This window comes from Narcine bancroftii, chromosome 12 (assembly GCF_036971445.1).
Source record: "Narcine bancroftii isolate sNarBan1 chromosome 12, sNarBan1.hap1, whole genome shotgun sequence".
Taxonomy (NCBI): Eukaryota; Metazoa; Chordata; class Chondrichthyes; order Torpediniformes; family Narcinidae; genus Narcine; species Narcine bancroftii.
In genome coordinates this window covers 40,596,458-40,616,865 of record NC_091480.1, presented here as the reverse complement: position 1 = coordinate 40,616,865, position 20,408 = coordinate 40,596,458, and the positions used below count along the sequence as shown (strand labels likewise).

Below are 20,408 nucleotides of genomic sequence, written 5' to 3'. Positions count from 1 at the left end.
CAGTGGGCAACATTGCCTAACTCCAGACTTGATGGGGAAGTTGTCTGTTTCCCACCCATTAATCTTCTTCAGCATGATGCTGAAACAAGCCATGAAAGACCTTTATGGCTTGGGGACACATGGGCAGGACTAAGGGAGGAGCAAAGGCAGGAGCAAAGGCAGGAGGGCGGGCCAGCCAGTGCATACAATCATAGCATAACACCAACAAAACAGCAATCTCCGGTCCTCGGTGAAAAAACATGCAGACACACAACCAGACATAACACACATTCAGACAAACAATACACAGGACAAGCATTTCATCTCCACAAATAAATAAATATGGATTTGTACATATCAGAGCCATTTACTATCAGGGGTTCGTGGTGCCTAAATCCTGAAAATAAACTTTGAAAATGTTTTCATCTCAGTTTTTAATAAATCATTGATTTATTTGCCAAGAGCCCTGATCCCTACTCTCCCTTTTGAGATATGACTAACTACAACAGGTACCTCAAAACAGGTACCCCTCCATGATAAAGAATGACAAAAACACCGCCCACTTCAGCAAGATAAGCAGTTCAGCCAAGTTCTAAACGACCTACCTCTTACTTTGGTTGTGGACGCCCGAGACAGCACAACCTGGTTTGTGGAGCCATCTCACACAGACTCATCACCCCACCAACCCTGGACCCGCCCCACGCCCTGTCAATCATGCAAATCTCCGCCCACGGACGTGCCTGAAGGGGCACCCCAGCCGTCAATCATCTGGTCCTGCCCACCATCCATTGCGACCTCTCGGTGACACGCTGGAGACTGCTGCCTCCAGTGTCTCCGAGCGAGCTCTGCCCGTTGACTTCCTCCAGACGGGGAAGGGGAGTTGTTCCGCTCGCCGGCACTCCTCCCGCCCTTCTGATGTCAATCACGGGCAATTGCCCATAACATCGCAGATCGGTCGCGCGTGCGCTGCGAGCGGAAGTTGTCAGCGTTTTCCCAGCGGGGCCCCAGGTCGCACGGAGAGTGATGGCAGCCCGGGACGGTAGGTGTGGGATGCGGCCTGTTGTAATGTTGGGGATTTCAGCGCAGTTGCTGCAGGACACCGTCCCTCAACAAACCCATCCAATGCAACACAATGAGGACTTCATGGGAGGGTGGGCCACCGCGACATGAGGTACCCGAGGGCTAGAGGGGCAAGATGCAGTGTGATGAGCGGGTGGCGAAGAGCTGGGCAGTTGTGACTTGCAGGAGGCAAAGGTGCAGCTGAAGTTGTGAGCCCAGAGTGTATGAAGGTGCCGTAATGAGGAAGGGAGGGTTGAGGCCATGGGTTAATGATTAAAAGGGGTTATGTGGGCTGGATTAGCTTGAAAGATATCAATGGCAGTCAATGAACATGGAGTGGGGAGAGTTGTTGGGGGGGTGGGCAATGGGCAAGGCATCACTACAGACAGTGAGGGGGACTGGACAAGGGATCAAAGTGTACAGGCAGTTTGCACAAATATTATTGCAATATGTAAAGAGGGTGGTTTTTCATGAGTTCAGTTGAGATATAATAATTGTAGGAGTTCTGGACTTTTGGGATTTTTTTTGTTGCCTATAAGGAACTTGAAGTAGTGTGAGTAAAGTTCCCTCAATTCCATCACTGAGAACTTGAGCTCTAGAATATTGTCTTAAGCTGTATTAATAAGGGTAATGGAGGCACAACTAGATTTAGATGTCTATTTTTGTCACCTAGTCTAGTTAAGAGATGGAAATATTCTGACCTATAGTGGCCCCAAACCAAGTAAATATGGTTGACTCTTAATTGCCCAATGGTTTATGGCATTTTAGGATGAGTCTTGGGAATAATGTATACAAACTTGAGTTTTTGTTTAAATTGTTAGAATGGATTTTCTTTCTCTAGATTTAAAAACATTGAAGTTGATAATGAATTCAAGCAACAAAAAAAAAATGAGCAAGCAAATATTTTTCTTGGTTGGGGATTACAGAATTAAGAGTCAGAACCCCAGGCTTTAAGGGTTACCCTTTTAAACCTAAGATTACTTTTTTCGTTGACTTTCACAACATTCAAATTTGTTGCTCCATTGGGCCAGTAGCTGTTCTTTGGCTTGGCTTCGTGGACGAAGATTTATGGAGGGGGTAAAAGTCCACGTCAGCTGCAGGCTCGTTTGTGGCTGACAAGTCCGATGCGTAAATGCATGATTGAGATCAATGAAGAAACTTGCAATCCACTTCTGTTCCTTTCCTAGGGATGGTATTGTTAAGCAGTGTAATGGTCAGAAATTATAAATGATTTTCATGATCTTTGATCTATTTCTACTTTAGCAATTCTTTTATTTTATTCAAGTGAAATAAAATAAACCACAAAATGTTTAATATTGATCAGAGAACAATGCTACTACATTGCTTAACTTAAGGCCAGGTAGTCATCTTCCTATTGGAAGTGAGTGCCCAGAAAGGTAAGGGGAGAGAAAGCAAGCAGGTATTGTTTGAATGAGTGACCTATGCTAAATTACAGTGATAATGCAAAACCTGAATTCAAAAGACGAAATTCCAATTTTCCTCTTCCAGAGGCTCAGCTTCTGATGTAGAAGTTGAGAGGAAATTATCTCAATTTTTCTAGTGCCATGAAAAATTTTCTAATCCTCCTCTACCCCAATTTGTAACCTATATTTTTATTAAAAATTGAAATGTAATTTTTAAAAATTTAAATTTTAGACATGCAGCGCAGTAACAGCCCCTTCTGGCCCATGAGCCCATGCCAAACAAATATGCCAATTAATCTCAAAAATTTTTTTTTTTTGAAGGGTGGGAAGAAACCAGAGCACCTGGAAGAAACCCAATCAGACACAAGGAGAACATACAAACTCCTCACAGACAGTGCTGGATTCCAACCCAATTCGCTGGTGCTATGAGAGCATTGCATGATGGATCATGTTATTCCTACATGATCCATTGTGACCTTTTTTCAGGTCACCAAATGGACAACTTTGACATCTAAATTAACTTTTGGTATTCCTTTAAGGTCCTCCTTGGGTGAGGACGACTTCCACTCGAGTTCTATGGGTTCTATTGTGATGTCACCTTCCAAACCACCCACCCAGTCAAGCAACTCAGCTGTTTATGCTGAACTTCAGTGTGCTTTTAAGTTTCTCAGTACCATTTCATATACTCCATTTTGAGGGGCCAGGAATTCCTGTAAGTTAATGGGGGTGTTGCTTTTCCCTCAATTGTAGAGGACATCCTTGCATCTTTCCCTTGTGTAGCTGAAATTGGAATTTCTCTTTTTAAAAACTGGGCACCTGGTGTTGATCATCTGAATCACATGAATTTTCTATCAGATGGCTGAGAGTAATCCAGGGCTGTTGGCTTGATGAGGCCATTGAATTTTGCTCACATCCTCCAAGTCAATTTGGAGAATTTTGCTCATTAGCATTGCTGATAGCTCCAATGTTTTGAGGTACCTGTTGTAGTTAGTCATATCTCAAAAGGGAGAGTAGGGATCAGGGCTCTTGGCAAATACATTAAGCAGAGCATGGATTTGTTAAAGGCAAATTAATTAGTTTAGGTAGATAAGAGGAGAAATGTTTTTTAGAAAGCTTTCAATTGAAGATAAACTTGTTTCGATGTATATTTAGTATGGATGAGATGAAAGGAGTTCAAGTGTAAGAATAAGATGCCTTCATGCAAATTCAGGCCTTGGTGAGATGGCACCTGGACTTTTGTACTGTCAGTCTATTTATCCAAGTAAAGGTAAGCTGTTCAATAGATAAAGCATTAGGGGTAAACAAAACTTGTTCCTGAAATAGAAGGTTTATCATGCAAGGAGAGATGGTGCAAACTCCACAGACTTTCTCCCTGCAACCATGCGAGTTTCTTGCGTGTTCAGGTTTCCTCCCATGTCTCATGTGTGGGCTGGACAATTCTGTAGATTGTCCTGAAGATGTACTGTAGATGTACATAGAAACTTGTGGTGGGGGTGGGTAAAGGTTTGGATTATGGGAAGAATGGGATAAATGAGCAGTTGATGCTTAGCACGTACTCCATGGACTAAATTGAGTTTTTTTCTGCCCTAAATATGATTCTATTTCCAATATATTGAACATTTTTTAATTTGGAGTAAATCCCAAAGAAGTGAAGTGTTTTGACAAATTCAAAATGTTTAAAAGCCTTTGTTAATTCTTGCAGTCTAGATTAATGCATTCTTGAACTAAAAATACCATAGAGGTGTTAAATAACAGGATATCCAAAACCAATTCTGGCCTTATTTTTGTGATTAACAGTCTAATTTCATTTTTGGAGTCAGCAGCCAAATTGATTAGATGGATAGTACAGACATGCTGTGGAAGAAATTGCTCTTTGCCTATTGAAGGGTATACTTACTGTGACAAATCTATTTATTAATTTGTATTGGAGTAACTCTTGCTTTGAATATTCATTTAAGAATTGCAATGCATTTGGTGCATCTTGGCGCCTCACAGTTTGGCGGGCAGCAACCTCCTTTGAAGAAGACCGCAGAGCCCACCTCACTGACAAAAGGCAAAGGAGGAAACACCCAACCCCAACCAACCAATTTTCCCTTGCAACCGCTGCAATCGTGTCTGCCTGTCCCGCATCGGACTTGTCAGCCACAAACGAGCCTGCAGCTGACGTGGACTTTTTACCCCCTCCATAAATCTTCGTCCGCGAAGCCAAGCCAAAGATGTTAGCTAGAATTGCGTACAGAGAAGCAATTTTGTTGCACATGATGAGTCTTACACCTGCACCTCTCTCTGAACCAATAGGCTTTGGGCCAGAGTGTGTGTATGTAATGTGGGTAACATTTTTATATACATTGGGGATATGTGTGACTTTTTTTGGATTTTGTGTAGAATTTCAGTGTTTACATTGCTTTCACTGTAAATGTACATCTGGAATTTATAATTCTGGAATTATAAATTCCAGAAGTATGCTGCTCAAGTTTTGTTATTTGGCAAACCTCATGAATTTTAAATGTTACCATGCTAATAATTTCACAATCACTTTATTGATTTGCAGGAGCAGATACTGGTGGAATGGAAAATGAAGCCTGTGCGGACATAGCTATTCAGCAAGAGAAAGCCAGCTGTGAAAGTGCCGGTGAAGTAGATTCACAATACTTAATCACCAAGCAAATGCAGAATGAAGATTCCCTTCCTCAAACCTCTGTTAGCAATGGTGGGGAGTCGGATACCAGTAAGGAAATGGTCGATCTAAAAGTTATTTGGAATAAAAATAAATATGATCTGCGAGTGCCACTGGATAGTACAGGAGCTAGCCTGAAAGAAAAAATTCATTCTCTCACAGGTATGTTTTTGAAGGGAGGATGAATTATACATTTTTCTTGTGTAGCATTTAAGAATTAAATATTGTATACGTTTTAATGTGGGAAAAAAAGGAATACCAATGTGGACTGGGATAATTCTTTGGCTTCTACCACATTGCCAAGACTTGAAAAGAAACACTGGAATTTCTATAGTATTTTTTTAGTTCTTTGTTCAGTCAACAATTTTTTGTCTGTTAATTAATTCTCAATTCATACCAGGATATTACCGGTGGAATTCCATGTAGAATTTTGCTATTTAGCATAGCATCTTGTAGAACTTCTGGAAATCAAAACATGTTTTTAAATTCATTGGACATTCTACTAATTAGAACCTCAAAAGCAAATGATAGATATGCCAAACACTATTTTCCTTTCATAAATTTGCATTTTTGTTGCCTAAACCTATTATTTTCTGAGTGTCCTCTATCTACGTGATAGATACCACCACTTTCCTTCCCACTGAGATGCTGTCTAATCTGTTGGCCCTTCTTAAATATAGGGGTTGCATTTTCTATCTTCCTCGGGAAATTCTGGAATCTATGGAATTTTGGATGCAGTAATTGCCATCTCCATCTTCAAAAATATTTCTCAAAACATTCATCAATTAATATTTTATCATTGCTCATGACCAGATATAACCATTCCCTCAAATTTCTCAACCTAACAATGTAGAAAACTATCTTAATTTTACTTCTGTAATAGTGGAAGATGAATTCTTACTGGTTTGGTTTCTCCAGTCCAAATATGCTAGTGGTCTACAATTGTTTTATCCTCAATGCATTTACTTTTAATATCTTTGTTTTTTCTGGGCCCTACATTATAGTTTCTATTTTGACATCTCGTGTACAATTGTCTTTTCCCTTTTGCTGTTCCTTGACTCTGCCTCGACTAATTTTGCTTTTCTTGCACATAAATTGAACCATTTGGATAGTCTACTTTCTAAATAAAGCCACATGTCCTTCCTGGCTACTTGTCTCCGATGCCATCTTGTGCCACAAATTTTAAACCATTGCAATTCCACGCTCCACTCCTGCACTGAAATGTCTGTCCATGTCCTTGCGCACTGCCAAGGCCACCTGTAAATTGGAGGAGCACACCTAATGTTCTGTCTGGGCACTCCAACCAGATGGCATTAACATAGACTCCTCTGGTTTTAGTTTTGGCCAATCCCTGAACCTCTCTTCCCCATCCCTCTTCCAGTTCTCTACCCCATTCACTCTCCATTCAGGCTATCCCCCCTCCCCTATCACTTCTCAGCTTTTTTTCTCTTGTGCCCTCCTACTCGTATTCACCTATGACCTCTTGCCTGTGCTCCTCCCCCACATTTTATTCAGACACCAGCCTGGTTTTTGCTTAGGCCCAAAAATGCTGGTTATGTATCTTTTGCAACATAAAGAACGCTGAGTTTCTCTAGCATTTTTATGTAGTCTACTTACTAAACTGTCTTAATTGCCACTGTATAAATTTGCAGATTGATGTGCCAAATGAATGTTGGCAAAATGAACAATGAAAAAATATGGTGATTTCGTTTCAACAGTGAGTTGCTGTTGAAGTAATAAGAAATGTTGATGTATGGTGTTTTCTGACATCTGCAGGAAGCCTTTACCCATCCTATTCTCTAACTATTCCATACTTGCTATGGAAGTGTTTGGAAAGTACAGCAAATAGTATTCTTCCTGTGGCTACCCCTACCTAGTAGAAATATCAGTAGGAAAAATTCTCAGTTAACCAGAGGGAGGCGCCACAGTAAATGCAGCTGTCTTTTCCTCTTTTACAACAGTTTGAGTGCCAGGAAGGTGAAGTTTGTCATTTTTCTTTCAATCGTGATATTGAGGTGAGAGATCATCTGTTCATGATTTCATGGTGAAAAGTCATGTGAAGATGGCTGAGAGAAGGAATAATGATTTTAGTTTAAGGGGTAGTTTTGAACCCTTGTATCAATTGCAACACTGCTCTCTGCCACTTGCCCTTGTAGTAAAGAGTACATAAGATGATTTTTCCAAAGATCGGACAAGGATTTTTTTCCATTTCAGGTCTCACTCCTGCCATGCAGAAGGTCATGTACAAGGGGCTGCTCCAAGAGGATAAAACTTTACGTGAAATAAAAGTAACAAATGGTGCAAAAATCATGGTTATTGGATCAACGATTAATGACGTTTTATCAGTAAACACCCCAAAGGAGGTTGTACAGCAAGAGGCCAAAGCTGAAGAACCCAAAAAGGAGCCTCTATGTAGGCAAAAGGTAAGTACTTGTGTCATACTCAGCTTTGTGGATTGTGGGAACAAAAGGTTGTCATTCACTCTTTCAAGACTGGTGCACTAGAGGCTGTAGTAAATCTGTATCTTAATTAAATTATCCTCTATATTTAATCCAGAAACGGGGCCTCTTCAGCCCTTCTAATCTGTGCTGAACCATTTTTTTGCTTTGACACACTGACCTTCACTCAGTTCGCAGCCCTCCATACCTCTCCCATCCATGTACCTGTCCAAATTCTTCTTGAGGGCGGCACGGTTGGCGTAGCGGTTAGTTTGATGCCTTTACAGTTCCAGGGATCAGGATTTGAATCTTGCTCTCTCTGTAAGGGGTTTATACGTTCTCTCTTGTGTCTGCGTGGGTTTTCCCCGTGGGCCCAGATTTCCTCCCACCATTCAAAATGTACTGGGGTGTAGGTTAATTGGGTGTAAATTGGGCAGCACTGGCTCATGGGGAGAAATTGTCTCTTACTGTGCTGTATTTCTTAAATGTTAAAATTGAGCCTGCATTCACCACTTCAACTGGCAGCTCGTTCCACACTCCCACCACTGAAGAAGTTCTTCTTCCCCCCCCCCCCCCTTCATGTTTCCCCTAACTTTTCCCTTTTCACCCTTAACCCATGTCCTCTAATTTGTGTCTCACCTACCCTCAGTGGAAAAAGCAACCTACATTTTTTCTGTCTATCCCCCTCATAATTTTAAAAACCTCTATCAAATCTCTTCTATGCTCCAGGGGATAAAGTCCTAACCTGTTTAATCTTTCCCTGTAATTCAGTTCCTGAAGTCCAGGCAATATCCGAGTAAATCTTCTCCACATTCTTTCTATTTTATTGACAGAATTGGTAGTTAGATGACAAAAACTGCATGCAATACTCCAAATTTGGCCTCCCCAATGTCTTGTACAGCTTTATCATAAGATGCTCAATGTTTAGTTAAATGCATACTGTAAAATCCATTCTGATATCTGAGCTAGTCTCTCATTAGGTTTGTGTGCAATGATGCAACCTGCCATCTTTTATCCTACCCACAATGAATTTTGTCACTGATCTGCAGTGTAGACCAGTTCTTCTGGTCATGTTGTTTCTCGGTGGTTAGCGTGATGCTATTGTAGTGCCAGCAACCCAGGTTAAAATCCAGAGCTGCTCATAAGGAGTTCGTTCACCCTGTGACCGCGCGAGTTTCCTCTGGTTTCCGGTTTCCTCCCACCCTCCAAAAACTTGTAGGGTTTGTAGGGTTAATTCGTCTATTTGGATGGTATGGGGTTATTGGCTGGTAAGTCAGTTTCCACACTATCTCTAAATAAACCTGGGCTCCACACAAAATTGAAGCAGCTGTTGATGATTTGAGGGCTTCATAAATTAGTCCTCTCTTTTAAGGGAGCAACTTTGTTTCAGGTTTTTAAACAACTTAAACTGGGAAAGCTAGTATTGAATTGGAGCATGAAGCCATTTTTTTGTATCTTAAAAGATTTGAGCTGAAACTATAATATACATAGTGGCAGAAAGAAATCTGGGAGGATTTTTGAGTTAAGCCAAAGTGAACCTAGTAAACATTGGGGCATGAATGATAAACAGCAGTACTGTTTGATCCACTTTATCGAGATCCAGGAGTAGTGTGGGACTTGAGAAGTGAAATGATGTGATAAGACTGTTATAAAGAAGTGATTTGAGCATGAAAGGGATTTTGTATTTATATCAGTGCTAATGTAGTTTACAGGAAGAGGTTCTCTTAAATGCAGTCAGTAAAAATTGAACTCTTTTATTAGTAGAACATTTTCAGACAAGAACTCCCTTTTTGTTCTGGTTCTGATCATTTTTTTTTGTTTAGCAACACAGGAAAGTGTTGGATAAAGGAAAACCAGAAGACATCATGCCATCCATTAGGGGTGTTAAGGTAAGTAGTTTCTTCTTACACTTGCTAATTTTGTGAAAGTTTGTAGGTTGTTTTGGTGGTTGCCCAAATTCAGATGCTGATGAGCACCTTAGTCTAAAGCCTTACATCCACGCTGATGCTCTCAGAATATTGCTGAGGGACTGTTGCACTTTTTTTTAGGACCTAGAAGCCTCTAGCAGCATGGTTAGCAGAGTGGTTAGCCCAATGCTATTAGTAATCCTGGTTCAAATCTATTGCTGATTATAAGGAGTTTGTATGTTCTTCCCTTCTCTGGGTGCTCTGGTTTCCTCCCAGCCTTCAAAACGTACAGGGAAGGTAGGTTAATTTGGGTATTTGGCTGCAAGGGCCTATTGCCATGCAATACATCTAAATCATTACCCCTCCATAAATCTTCATCCGCGAAGCCAAGCCAAAGAAGAAGAAACATCTAAATGTTTTTACAAGTTAAAATTTAATTTAAAATTAAATTATTATAGAAGAGAAGGAAAGAGAATTGTAAAGCCTTTTTTATTAAAAAGAAACTTTATAATTTGAAAAGAATTTATAATTTCATCTTTTTTCTCCTTTGGGTTGAGTGTTTTGATGTACTATTACCATTGTGCTTTGGATTTCTGAATTATGTTCATATTTGGAATTTTTTTCCTTTTATTTTAATTACTGTATGTTGCACATTGTATAATTGTGTTCAATTATGTATACACACTCTACTGGTCTGGCAAGCCTTCGGATGAACGACGCCTATCTGGTGTAGGCTTCATGGTCAAGAACTTCATTGCCTCCAAACTCGAAAACCTTCCGACAGGCCACTCGGACCGAATCATGTCCATGCGACTCCCCCTTCAAAACAAGCGTTGCATCACCCTCATCAGTGTCTATGCTCCAACCCTCCAGGCGGAACCAGCAGAAAAGGACAAGTTCTACACTGACCTGCGCAACCTCATCCAACGCACCCCTACAGCCGACAAGGTTGTCATCCTTGGCGACTTCAACGCTCGCGTCGGCAAAGACTCAGAAACCTGACCAGGAATCCTGGGCAAGCATGGCGTCGGCAAGTGCAACGACAATGAGCGTCTCCTGTTGGAGCTCTGCGCAGAACAGCGGCTTGTCATTACAAACACCCTTTTACAGCAGAGGGACAGCCTTAAGACTACCTGGATGCATCCCCGATCCAAACACTGGCACCTCCTGGACTACATCCTGGTGCGAGAAAGTGACAAACGAGATGTGCTCCACACCAAGGTCATGCCCAGCGCGGAATGCCACACTGAACACCGGCTGGTTCGCTGCAAGCTCAACCTTCACTTCAAGCCAAAGCCCAGGAACAGTAAAGCCCCCAGAAAGAGGTTCAATGTTGGAAACCTGCAGTCAGACGAAGCGAGAGGAAACTTCCAGGCAAACCTCAAAGCAAAGCTCGACGATGCAACCCGCCTCACGGACCTGTCCCCTGAAACCCTCTGGGATCAGTTGAAGACTATCATACTGCAATCCACTGAAGAGGTACTGGGCTTCTCCTCCAGGAAAAACAAGGACTGGTTCGACGAAAACAGCCAGGAAATCCAGGAGCTGCTGGCAAAGAAGCGAGCTGCCCACCAGGCTCACCTTACAAAGCCGTCCTGTCCAGAGAAGAAACAAGCCTTCCGTTGCGCATGCAGCCATCTTCAGCGCAAACTCCGGGAGATCCAAAATGAGTGGTGGACTAGCCTCGCCAAACGAACCCAGCTCAGCGCAGACATTGGCGACTTCAGGGGTTTCTACGAGGCTCTAAAGGCTGTGTACGGCCCCTCACCCCAAGTCCAAAGCAGCTCAGACGGCAAAGCCTCCTCAGCGACAAGATCTCCATCCTCAACCGATGGTCAGAACACTTCCAATCTCTTTTCAGTGCCAACCGCTCAGTTCAAGATTCCGCCCTGCTCCAGCTCCCTCAACAGCCCCTAAGGCTAGAGCTGGATGAGGTCCTCACCCAGGATGAGACATAATAAGGCAATCGAACAACTGAAAAGTGGCAAAGCAGCAGGTATGGATGGAATCCCCCCAGAGGTCTGGAAGGCTGGCGGCAAAACTCTGCATGCCAAACTGCATGAGTTTTTCAAGCTTTGTTGGGACCAAGGAAAACTGCCTCAGGACCTTCGTGATGCCACCATCATCACTCTGTACAAAAACAAAGGTGAGAAATCAGACTGCTCAAACTACAGGGGAATCACGCTGCTCTCCATTCCAGACAAAATCTTCGCTAGGATTCTCCTAAATAGAATAATACCTAGTGTCGCCTAGAATATTCTCCCAGAATCACAGTGCGGCTTTCGCGCAAACAGAGGAACTACTGACATGGTCTTTGCCCTCAGACAGCTCCAAGAAAAGTGCAGAGAACAAAACAAAGGACTTTACATCACCTTTGTTGACCTCACCAAAGCCTTCGACACCGTGAGCAGGAAAGGGCTTTGGCAAATACTAGAGCGCATCGGATGTCCCCCAAAGTTCCTCAACATGATTATCCAACTGCACGAAAACCAACAAGGTCAGGTCAGATACAGCAATGAGCTCTCTGAACCCTTCTCCATTAACAATGGCGTGAAGCAAGGCTGTGTTCTCGCACCAACCCTCTTTTCAATCTTCTTCAGCATGATGCTGAACCAAGCCATGAAAGACCTCAACAATGAAGACGCTGTTTACATCCGGTACCGCACGGATGGCAGTCTCTTCAATCTGAGGCGCCTGCAAGCTCACACCAAGACACAAGCGAAACTTGTCCGTGAACTACTCTTTGCAGACGATGCCGCTTTAGTTGCCCATTCAGAGCCAGCTCTTCAGCGCTTGACGTCCTGTTTTGCGGAAACTGCCAAAATGTTTGGCCTGGAAGTCAGCCTGAAGAAAACTGAGGTCCTCCATCAGCCAGCTCCCCACCATGACTACCAGCCCCCCCACATCTCCATCGGGCACACAAAACTCAAAACGGTCAACCAGTTTACCTATCTCGGCTGCACCATTTCATCAGATGCAAGGATCGACAATGAGATAGACAACAGACTCGCCGAGGCAAATAGCGCCTTTGGAAGACTACACAAAAGAGTCTGGAAAAACAACCAACTGAAAAACCTCACAAAGATGAGCGTATACAGAGCCGTTGTCATACCCACACTCCTGTTCGGCTCCGAATCATGGGTCCTCTACCGGCATCACCTACGGCTCCTAGAACGCTTCTACCAGCGTTGTCTCCGCTCCATCCTCAACATTCATTGGAGCGCTCTCATCCCTAACGTCGAAGTACTCGAGATGGCAGAGGTCGACAGCATCGAGTCCACGCTGCTGAAGATCCAGCTGCGCTGGGTGGGTCACGTCTCCAGAATGGATGACCATCGCCTTCCCAAGATCATGTTATATGGCGAGCTCTCCACTCGCCACCGTGACAGAGGTGCACCAAAGAAAAGGTACAAGGACTGCCTAAAGAAATCTCTTGGTGCCTGCCACATCGACCACCGCCAGTGGGCTGATAACGCCTCAAACCGTGCATCTTGGCGCCTCACAGTTTGGCGGGCAGCAACCTCCTTTGAAGAAGACCGCAGAGCCCACCTCACTGACAAAAGGCAAAGGAGGAAAAACCCAACACCCAACCCCAACCAACCAATTTTCCCCTGCAACCGTGTCTGCCTGTCCCGCATCGGACTTGTCAGCCACAAACGAGCCTGCAGCTGACGTGGACATTTACCCCCTCCATAAATCTTCGTCCGCGAAGCCAAGCCAAAGAAATATTAATAAAAATACAGTTAAAAAGAAAAGGTAGAGATAATACACTTTTAAAAAGTCTCCCCTGAAAAGTTGATTCTTTTTCCTCTTCAGAATCAGGATTTATTATCATGAACCAGTCATGAAATTTAGTGTTTTGCGGCAGCATCACAGTGTAAACATTTATATTATAACCATCTTACAACATTACCTTTAAAAATAACAATAATAAATAATAAATAAAAATTGAGGAAGATTGGAAACTAATATTGTCGTTGAATGTCAGCAAAAGCACTGATTTTGTTGCTACTTACAAGGCACTGTTGGAAGGGGTAATTTTATGGAATTTCGTATGAAAAAATTGAATTTAAATTAATTTAAATTTGGACTTCTCGACCGTGATTTGGCTGATGCATTGAATCAAAAAGTGGCAAATATTGCAAGTATATATGATCCTACGCTTCTGTGCCTGCTGCTGTACTGACAACTATTTCCTCTTGAACTTTGTAGGAACGCTTACCAAGTGTACCGTTATCTGGTATGTATAACAAATCAAGTGGAAAAGTAAGGTTAACCTTCAAACTGGAGCAGGACCAGCTGTGGATTGGAACAAAGGGTAGGTTTTGCAGATTACATTTCTGTTCCTTTTTGAATTGTCAGACTTCATGTGAACCCTTTACAGAATTAAAGACATGCTTTTGATTTATTTAGTGCCATAGGAAAGTTGTCAGCTTTTATATAAACTAATTGTGGCAGAGGTTCCATTCTCTTCTAGTGTCAATACCATCTGGTGTTAGAGGAACTGGTTATACACAGCATTTGAATGTAGGTGAGTCCAGAGGCGATTTAGCAAGGGGTCACATAAGGAGTTAATAGGGCTGAGTTAAAGTTTTGTCAAAATAAATACAGACTGTTTCAGTAATTTTGGAGAACATCTGTGGAGAGGGAAGCAGCATTCAATTTTTAAGTTTAGATGTTCAGCACAGTAACAGGCCCTTGCAGCCCACGAGCCCATGCTACCGGCTCCCCTCCCCCATACACCAATCAACTTACAACCCCAATATGGCTTTGAAGGTTGGAGGAAACCAGAGAACTCGGAGGAAACCCACAATACAAACATGGAGAGCATCTGATTCCAACTCTGGTCGCTGCCATTGTAATAGTGTTGAACTAACCACTATCCAACTGTGACATTTCATTAGAACGGAATTTGAAAATGGGTTGAGATTGTTTTGGATTGATCCAAAGATCTCAAATGTTTGTTTAACCAGGTAAAGAAGGGAAGAATGGAAAAGGTTAAATGACAAATGTTGTCAAGCAAAGAGATGGTAATGCCATGGGATTAAAACTGAGGCAAAAGGAGATGCTGTTGGGAATAGCGCATTTATCTAGAATTGAATTGAAATTTTGATCATCAGGTGCTGATAATTGTCTACAATTATGCTGCTTCTTGAATGTTTAAATTGAGGGCAAACATTTGGTAGTGGTATATGAAATGACAAGTTATCAGCTTTTGTGTTCAAGCATTTTGTCCTGGAGACAGTAAGATGGGAGGTAAAAATGCAAATGTGACATCTGTTGTAGTTGGATAATTCAGTGAATTCCTTCACTTTGAAGTTCTGATGTGGTTGTTTTTACTAAAATCTTAACAGAAAGAACAGAGAAAATTCCCATGGGCTCTATCAAAAATGTGATCACTGAACCCATTGAAGGACATGAAGACTATCACATGATGGTGAGTACAAAGGAGCTTGTGACTAGGGAGGAGAAGGTGTGTTTTTTAAAAAAAAAAACACCCACAATGCTGGAGAAGCTCAGAAACTGATGTTTCGGGCTTGAGCCCTTCATTGAAGTATGAGAAAATGGCTTGTGGGACCGGTAGGTATGTTAGCAAGGCATCTTGACTATCGTGACTATCGTGACTTCAGTATTCACAAGGTCAGTGTGGGTCAATGAGAAGGGTTACAGAGCAGAAGTTTAGTTGGCAGTTGTGGGAAAGCCACCAGACTGGAGCTGAAGAACAAGACCATGAAGATTTTGGCAGCTAATCAGGGTATTTGAGAAACAAGTAGGTGGTCTTCAGAGTTGTAGTTTTTTTTTTGTTTTTTTTTAAGTTTTTTTAAAAGTTTTTTTAATTCAGATTTGTTTTTTCTTCTTCTTTGGGGTTTTTTTTTCTTTTTTTTTCATATATTGTTATTAATTATATCTTTTTTTTAGAGATAGTTCACACCCTAAACTGATCTAAAATTTTTTTTAATGATATATTTTTATTCTGTAATATTATTGTTTAATATCTCTGTATTAATTCATTACTTACTATGTATTTTTTATATCTCTTTGAACTGTGTGTTTATAAATTATAATAATAATAATAAAAAGATTGAAAAATAAAGAAACAAAGTTGTAGTACCTATTACAGTATAGGGTAATGGAGAAGTGATATTTCCACCCACATTTTTTTGCTTTCCTCCTGTGACTCTCCTTTCCTTCCATGACTGTTAGTGCATATGAAAGACTTCTGTACTTGTGGCTGTGCCACTATAACTGGCTGCTAAGACAGACTGGTGAATCTTTCAATCCATCTCCTCCCTGATCATCAACACAGGCGCTCCCCAAGGATGTGTGCTTAGATCACTGTTCTACTCATTATACACCCATGACTGTGTGACCAGGCAAAATTCCAATGCCATCTACAAGTTGGCCCATGTCACCACAGCTGTTGGCAGAATCACAAACAGCAATGAGGAAGCGGGCAGGAGGGAGATGGGTCAGCTCGTTGAATGGTGTAACGACAATAACTTTGCACTAAACTTCAGGAGGAACACGACCAAGCCCTCATCGAGGGCTCAGTAGTGGAGAGGGTCAAGAACTTCAAATTCCTGGGAGTCAACATCTCCGAGGATCTATCCTGGAGCCTCCAAGTTGATGCAATTACATAGAAGGCTTGCCAGCGGCTCTACTTTGAGGTGTCTGAGGCGGTTGGTATGTCACTGAAGACTCGTAAATTTCTGCAGGTGTACTGCGGAGAGCATTATGGCTGGTTGCATCACTGCCTGGTATGGAGGTGCCAAGTCTCAGGACAATAAACTCGAGGGTTGCTAACTCTGTCTGTGACATCACAGACATCAGACTTCACTCCATCGAGGACATCTATGTGAGATGGTGTCTTAAAAAAAGCAGCCTCTATCCTCAAAGACCCCCTCCACCCAGACCATGCCCTCTTCTCTCTGCCTCCGTCGGGGGAAAAGATACAGGAGCCTAAAGACGAGCACGCAACAACACAAGGACAGCTTCTTCTTGCTTCCATCATATTCCTGAATAATCAGTGAACCAAAGATACTGCTGTACTTTTTGTGGACTTAAATTTCATGACTTGTTCATGACAATAAATTTTGATTAATTGTTTAACTTGCAGGAGGAGCTCTTTGTTGTTAGAAACTTCAAACCCTTGAGTGTTCATCTGCAGTTAGACACTTAAACCAGATATTTGACCAGTGCCTAAATTTCAAGTTCAAAACCTCACATGAATGAATGATTGCACAATTGATTGGACTGAAAACAAAATTTGCTAATCTCCATTTCTTGAATGCAGTAGGAACAAAGATGAACCCAACTTTTAGATCTGGGTTGAAGGTAAAGTAAAAAGTGGTGAAAGAAAGGTTTCCCTTGGTCAACAAGTTGGATTTTTAGCACGCGTTATTGTTCCGGGCATGTTGGGAGCTGTAGCCTTTTGTGTGGGGTGGAGAGGTTACCATGGTGAAACTAGTCTTTTGGCTTGAGAAAATGGGATAATTTAATTTTGAGGAGTCTCAAATATTTTTTCATGGAAAAACAAGCTCACTTTTCCTCCCTCAACTCTACAAAGAATAGTGATAATTCCACATTTTGTAAAATATGGCCCTTTTGCTTATATAGCAATCATTGGAATTTGGGGGTATTTCAGTGCATCACAAATGCAGCAGGTCCCAAGCACTTTTGTGGATTTCACTATAATCAGTGTCTGCAGATGTTTAATTCTTTGAGACGCTTTGAGAAATGGGGTGGACAAATAAAAGCCTCTTTTGCCTATAGATCATTGGCAATGATGTGTTTCATACTTGTTTCCTTTTTTCCAGGCATTTCAACTGGGTCCCACTGAAGCTTCTTACTATTGGGTTTATTGGGTGCCTACACAGTATGTTGATGCAATCAAAGATACAGTCCTTGGAAAGTGGCAGTATTTTTGAATGTGCCTCCACCTCTGGCAGTGAAGGATAGACTAAAACCAAAGGACTACAAAACTTATTGGAATTCTTGCTTACTGGATTATAATTCTTCCTCCCTTTCCCTTCCCAAACCTTAGAAGATGCCAACAATGTATCTCCAAAAAAAAGTTGAAGATCCTCACCAGAAGCTGGAGGTGGTTTGTCCAATGTGACTTTACCTGTGAACATCAAATTAAAAAAAAAAAAACACAAGTTCAAAGAAGCAAAACTTCATATTATCCAAGTTCTTCTTTGAGGCCCACATTTAATTGCAGGTGATGTGCTCAAAGCATTTTGTATCTACTGTAACATGGATAAGATCCAAACCTGGGCTTGTGTTAAGCTTCCACTCGGAATGGTATTTGTAACAGTATAGTGGGGCTCTTCTTAATGTGCTCCTCAGCTCTATCTTTATGCGGATCCATTGTACTTGATATAAAACCAAATTGTGGAATATTTATTTCTTTAAGCAATCTTGCATCACATGTCTGTTCTCAGGAGGTTTCACAATTGGTTGCCTTGTATTTAAATATCTTCCCTAGCCATGGGCTATTCAGTCTATCTCCTTGCCAATGGGAAAATGTTTGGCTGACCTTGATTTAATTTTTTTTCGGGGGGGGGGGTGAAAACTTGTAAGTTTATGGCACATCAAATATGCATCTAAATATACTTTAAACATCGGGTTTCTGGCATATTGTTTAAACTTCATATTTGTGTGTTGCCTCAGGCCATTTTATTTCCACAACCAGATAAAGGGAGAGCATAGACTAAATGGTGCACAACAAATTCTGTTTGTGCCTTCTTGCTGCTTTCAAATTTGCTTTGCTCTTTAATTGCAGAATCAAAACTGATTTCATTGCACAATTATGCAGAACCCACTGCATTTCCTCTGCTTTGTATTCGAGACTAATGGAAACCATATTTGGATGAAAAATATTAAAAAGTGTTTTCCCCTTACCATAGGGAACCATACCTGTTTTAAAGCTGCATGACCATTTCCACTTAAGTTTGTTTCTTGGGGAGAGGTGGTTCAAAGGAAAATGGAGGTCAGTGGATTAGTTGCAAACCATTTTGGCTTTCTTTAGGTGTGAGTTGTGCTTTTCTTTGCTACTTCTGGATTGAACCAGTTTGTTTCAGATGGATGTCCACTTTAGCTGGTATTCCAGGGCAGAATGCTGAGAAGTGAGTTGTTGCTTTAGCATTGAGGATTATTCAGCACTCTTCAATTGGTTGTGCTGGCTTTGTGTCCTCATAGTTGGTAGTGTATACATGGCTGGGGCAGGAATAACAGTTGAACCACTAATGAAACACCATTGCATTTTTCTTAAATGTCTAAACTAAACCCTTTTCTTCCTGAATGCCCTAATTTGGCTTTCACAGTAAGCACACCTGAGAGAAATTTGGAAATGAGTAAAACATTAAGCAACTGCTCAACATTTTAAGTGGCCATTTCCTGCATGGCGTCAGAGTTGTATAGGTTTGGAATGTGTGGTGTGTAGTTTGTATTTGAGTAATTAAGGTAGGCGGGGGAGGGAGGAGGTGGTGGTGGTGGAAGAAGGTTCTTGTACTGTAAACTAATGCCAGATCAAGCCATCCATTCAAAGTCAGAATTTTCTGATGGACACTAAATATCTGAGAAGACAGTGCAAGGGGATCTTTGTGCTGCCTCCAGCCATTGAACCTAGTCTTTGGGATGCTACAGAGGAACCGTGTATTTAATTGATATACATGCCTTGAGGTATTTTGAATAGTGTGTAGAGCTTCACTTTTGTATTGTACTAGTACTGAATACTTGCACTAATGGCAATAAATGGAATAGTGTGCAGTTTCTAATCACTGATATCCTTGCTCAGAGTGAAAATTGATTAAAACTTGAGTGTTTTGGAGTTTAACTTTATGGATTTTGGATTTGATGAAAAGTGCAATATATCAAAGCAATTTGCCTTTTTTTTACATTAAAACTTTCTTTGCCCTGTTCTGAATTCTTTCATGACACAAACTGATACTATGGTTTAGTGTAAAGGGTCATGCAGCTTTAACACACTGAATGCACGATTCATGCACACTGACCTTTTGATATTGAGGAAGTTGACTTGGTTTTAGAGTTGCACTGCTTCCAATTTAGTGCTGACCACTAGTTAGCCCAATGTTTAATTCTGAAAGCTAGTCTTTATTGCCAATTAAAGTTTATTACTTTACAGTTATAGATTTCTTGTCTTGGTCTGTGTGGAATACCATGACACGTGATTGAAAATGCTGCAATCCTCTTTCCCTTACAACTGTGACCTAATTGAAAATGCTTTGTACTGAACACGAGGCTATTTGGGTTGTGGAATAAAGGCATTAAAATATATTTGAAGGACAGGCCAGTGAAACCAATGACGGTAAGGAGTTAAAATTGGATTTTTAGATTGTAACATGCATATGATATCATCCCCCCGCCCCCATGCATTAGTTTATGGAGTTTGAGCTAATCTCATAGTTTTTTTTTAATTTCAGAAAGCCATTTGAACATTTTGGCTAACATCCTTTTGAGAGGCAATACAAGCTCTGAGCTCAATTACTTGTTTTGCTTTATTTTTATTACATCAATCAGTCTTTTCTGCTTCTGTTGTTGGACAGCAGCTGTGCGGAGAGAAGTAGCTGAGTTGCCCATTAATGTCTTTTACCACATCAGAGAATATTTAAAGATGCAGAGGAAATCAGAACATCAAACATTACAGGCCCTTTGGCCCCTGATGTTGTGCCAACCTATATATTCCTACTAGGAAAAAGTACTAAACCCTTCCTACCTCATAACCCTCTATTTCTAAGAGTCTCTTAAATGTCCCTAATGTTTCAGCCTCCACCACCATCTCTGACAAGACATTCCAGGCACCCACAACTCTTTATATTTAAAAAGACTTGCCCCTTGTATCTCTCCTAAACTTTCCTCCCTTCATTTTGTTGAGATTTCCCCTGGTGCTTGCTATTCCTGC

The 20,408-nt window shown here is 41.5% G+C and overlaps 1 protein-coding gene across 1 annotated transcript; it reads left to right on the top strand.

The window, feature by feature from the left end:
- Positions 1-768: 768 nt before the first annotated feature.
- Positions 769-19,636, top strand: ubfd1 (ubiquitin family domain containing 1). Its single transcript, XM_069906040.1, has 7 exons — positions 769-1,018; positions 5,014-5,301; positions 7,354-7,562; positions 9,401-9,466; positions 13,697-13,802; positions 14,839-14,921; positions 17,302-19,636. The coding sequence occupies exons 1-7, from the start codon at positions 1,003-1,005 to the stop codon at positions 17,410-17,412; spliced, it is 879 nt and encodes a 292-aa protein (XP_069762141.1). The 5' UTR covers positions 769-1,002; the 3' UTR covers positions 17,413-19,636.
- Positions 19,637-20,408: the final 772 nt, after the last annotated feature.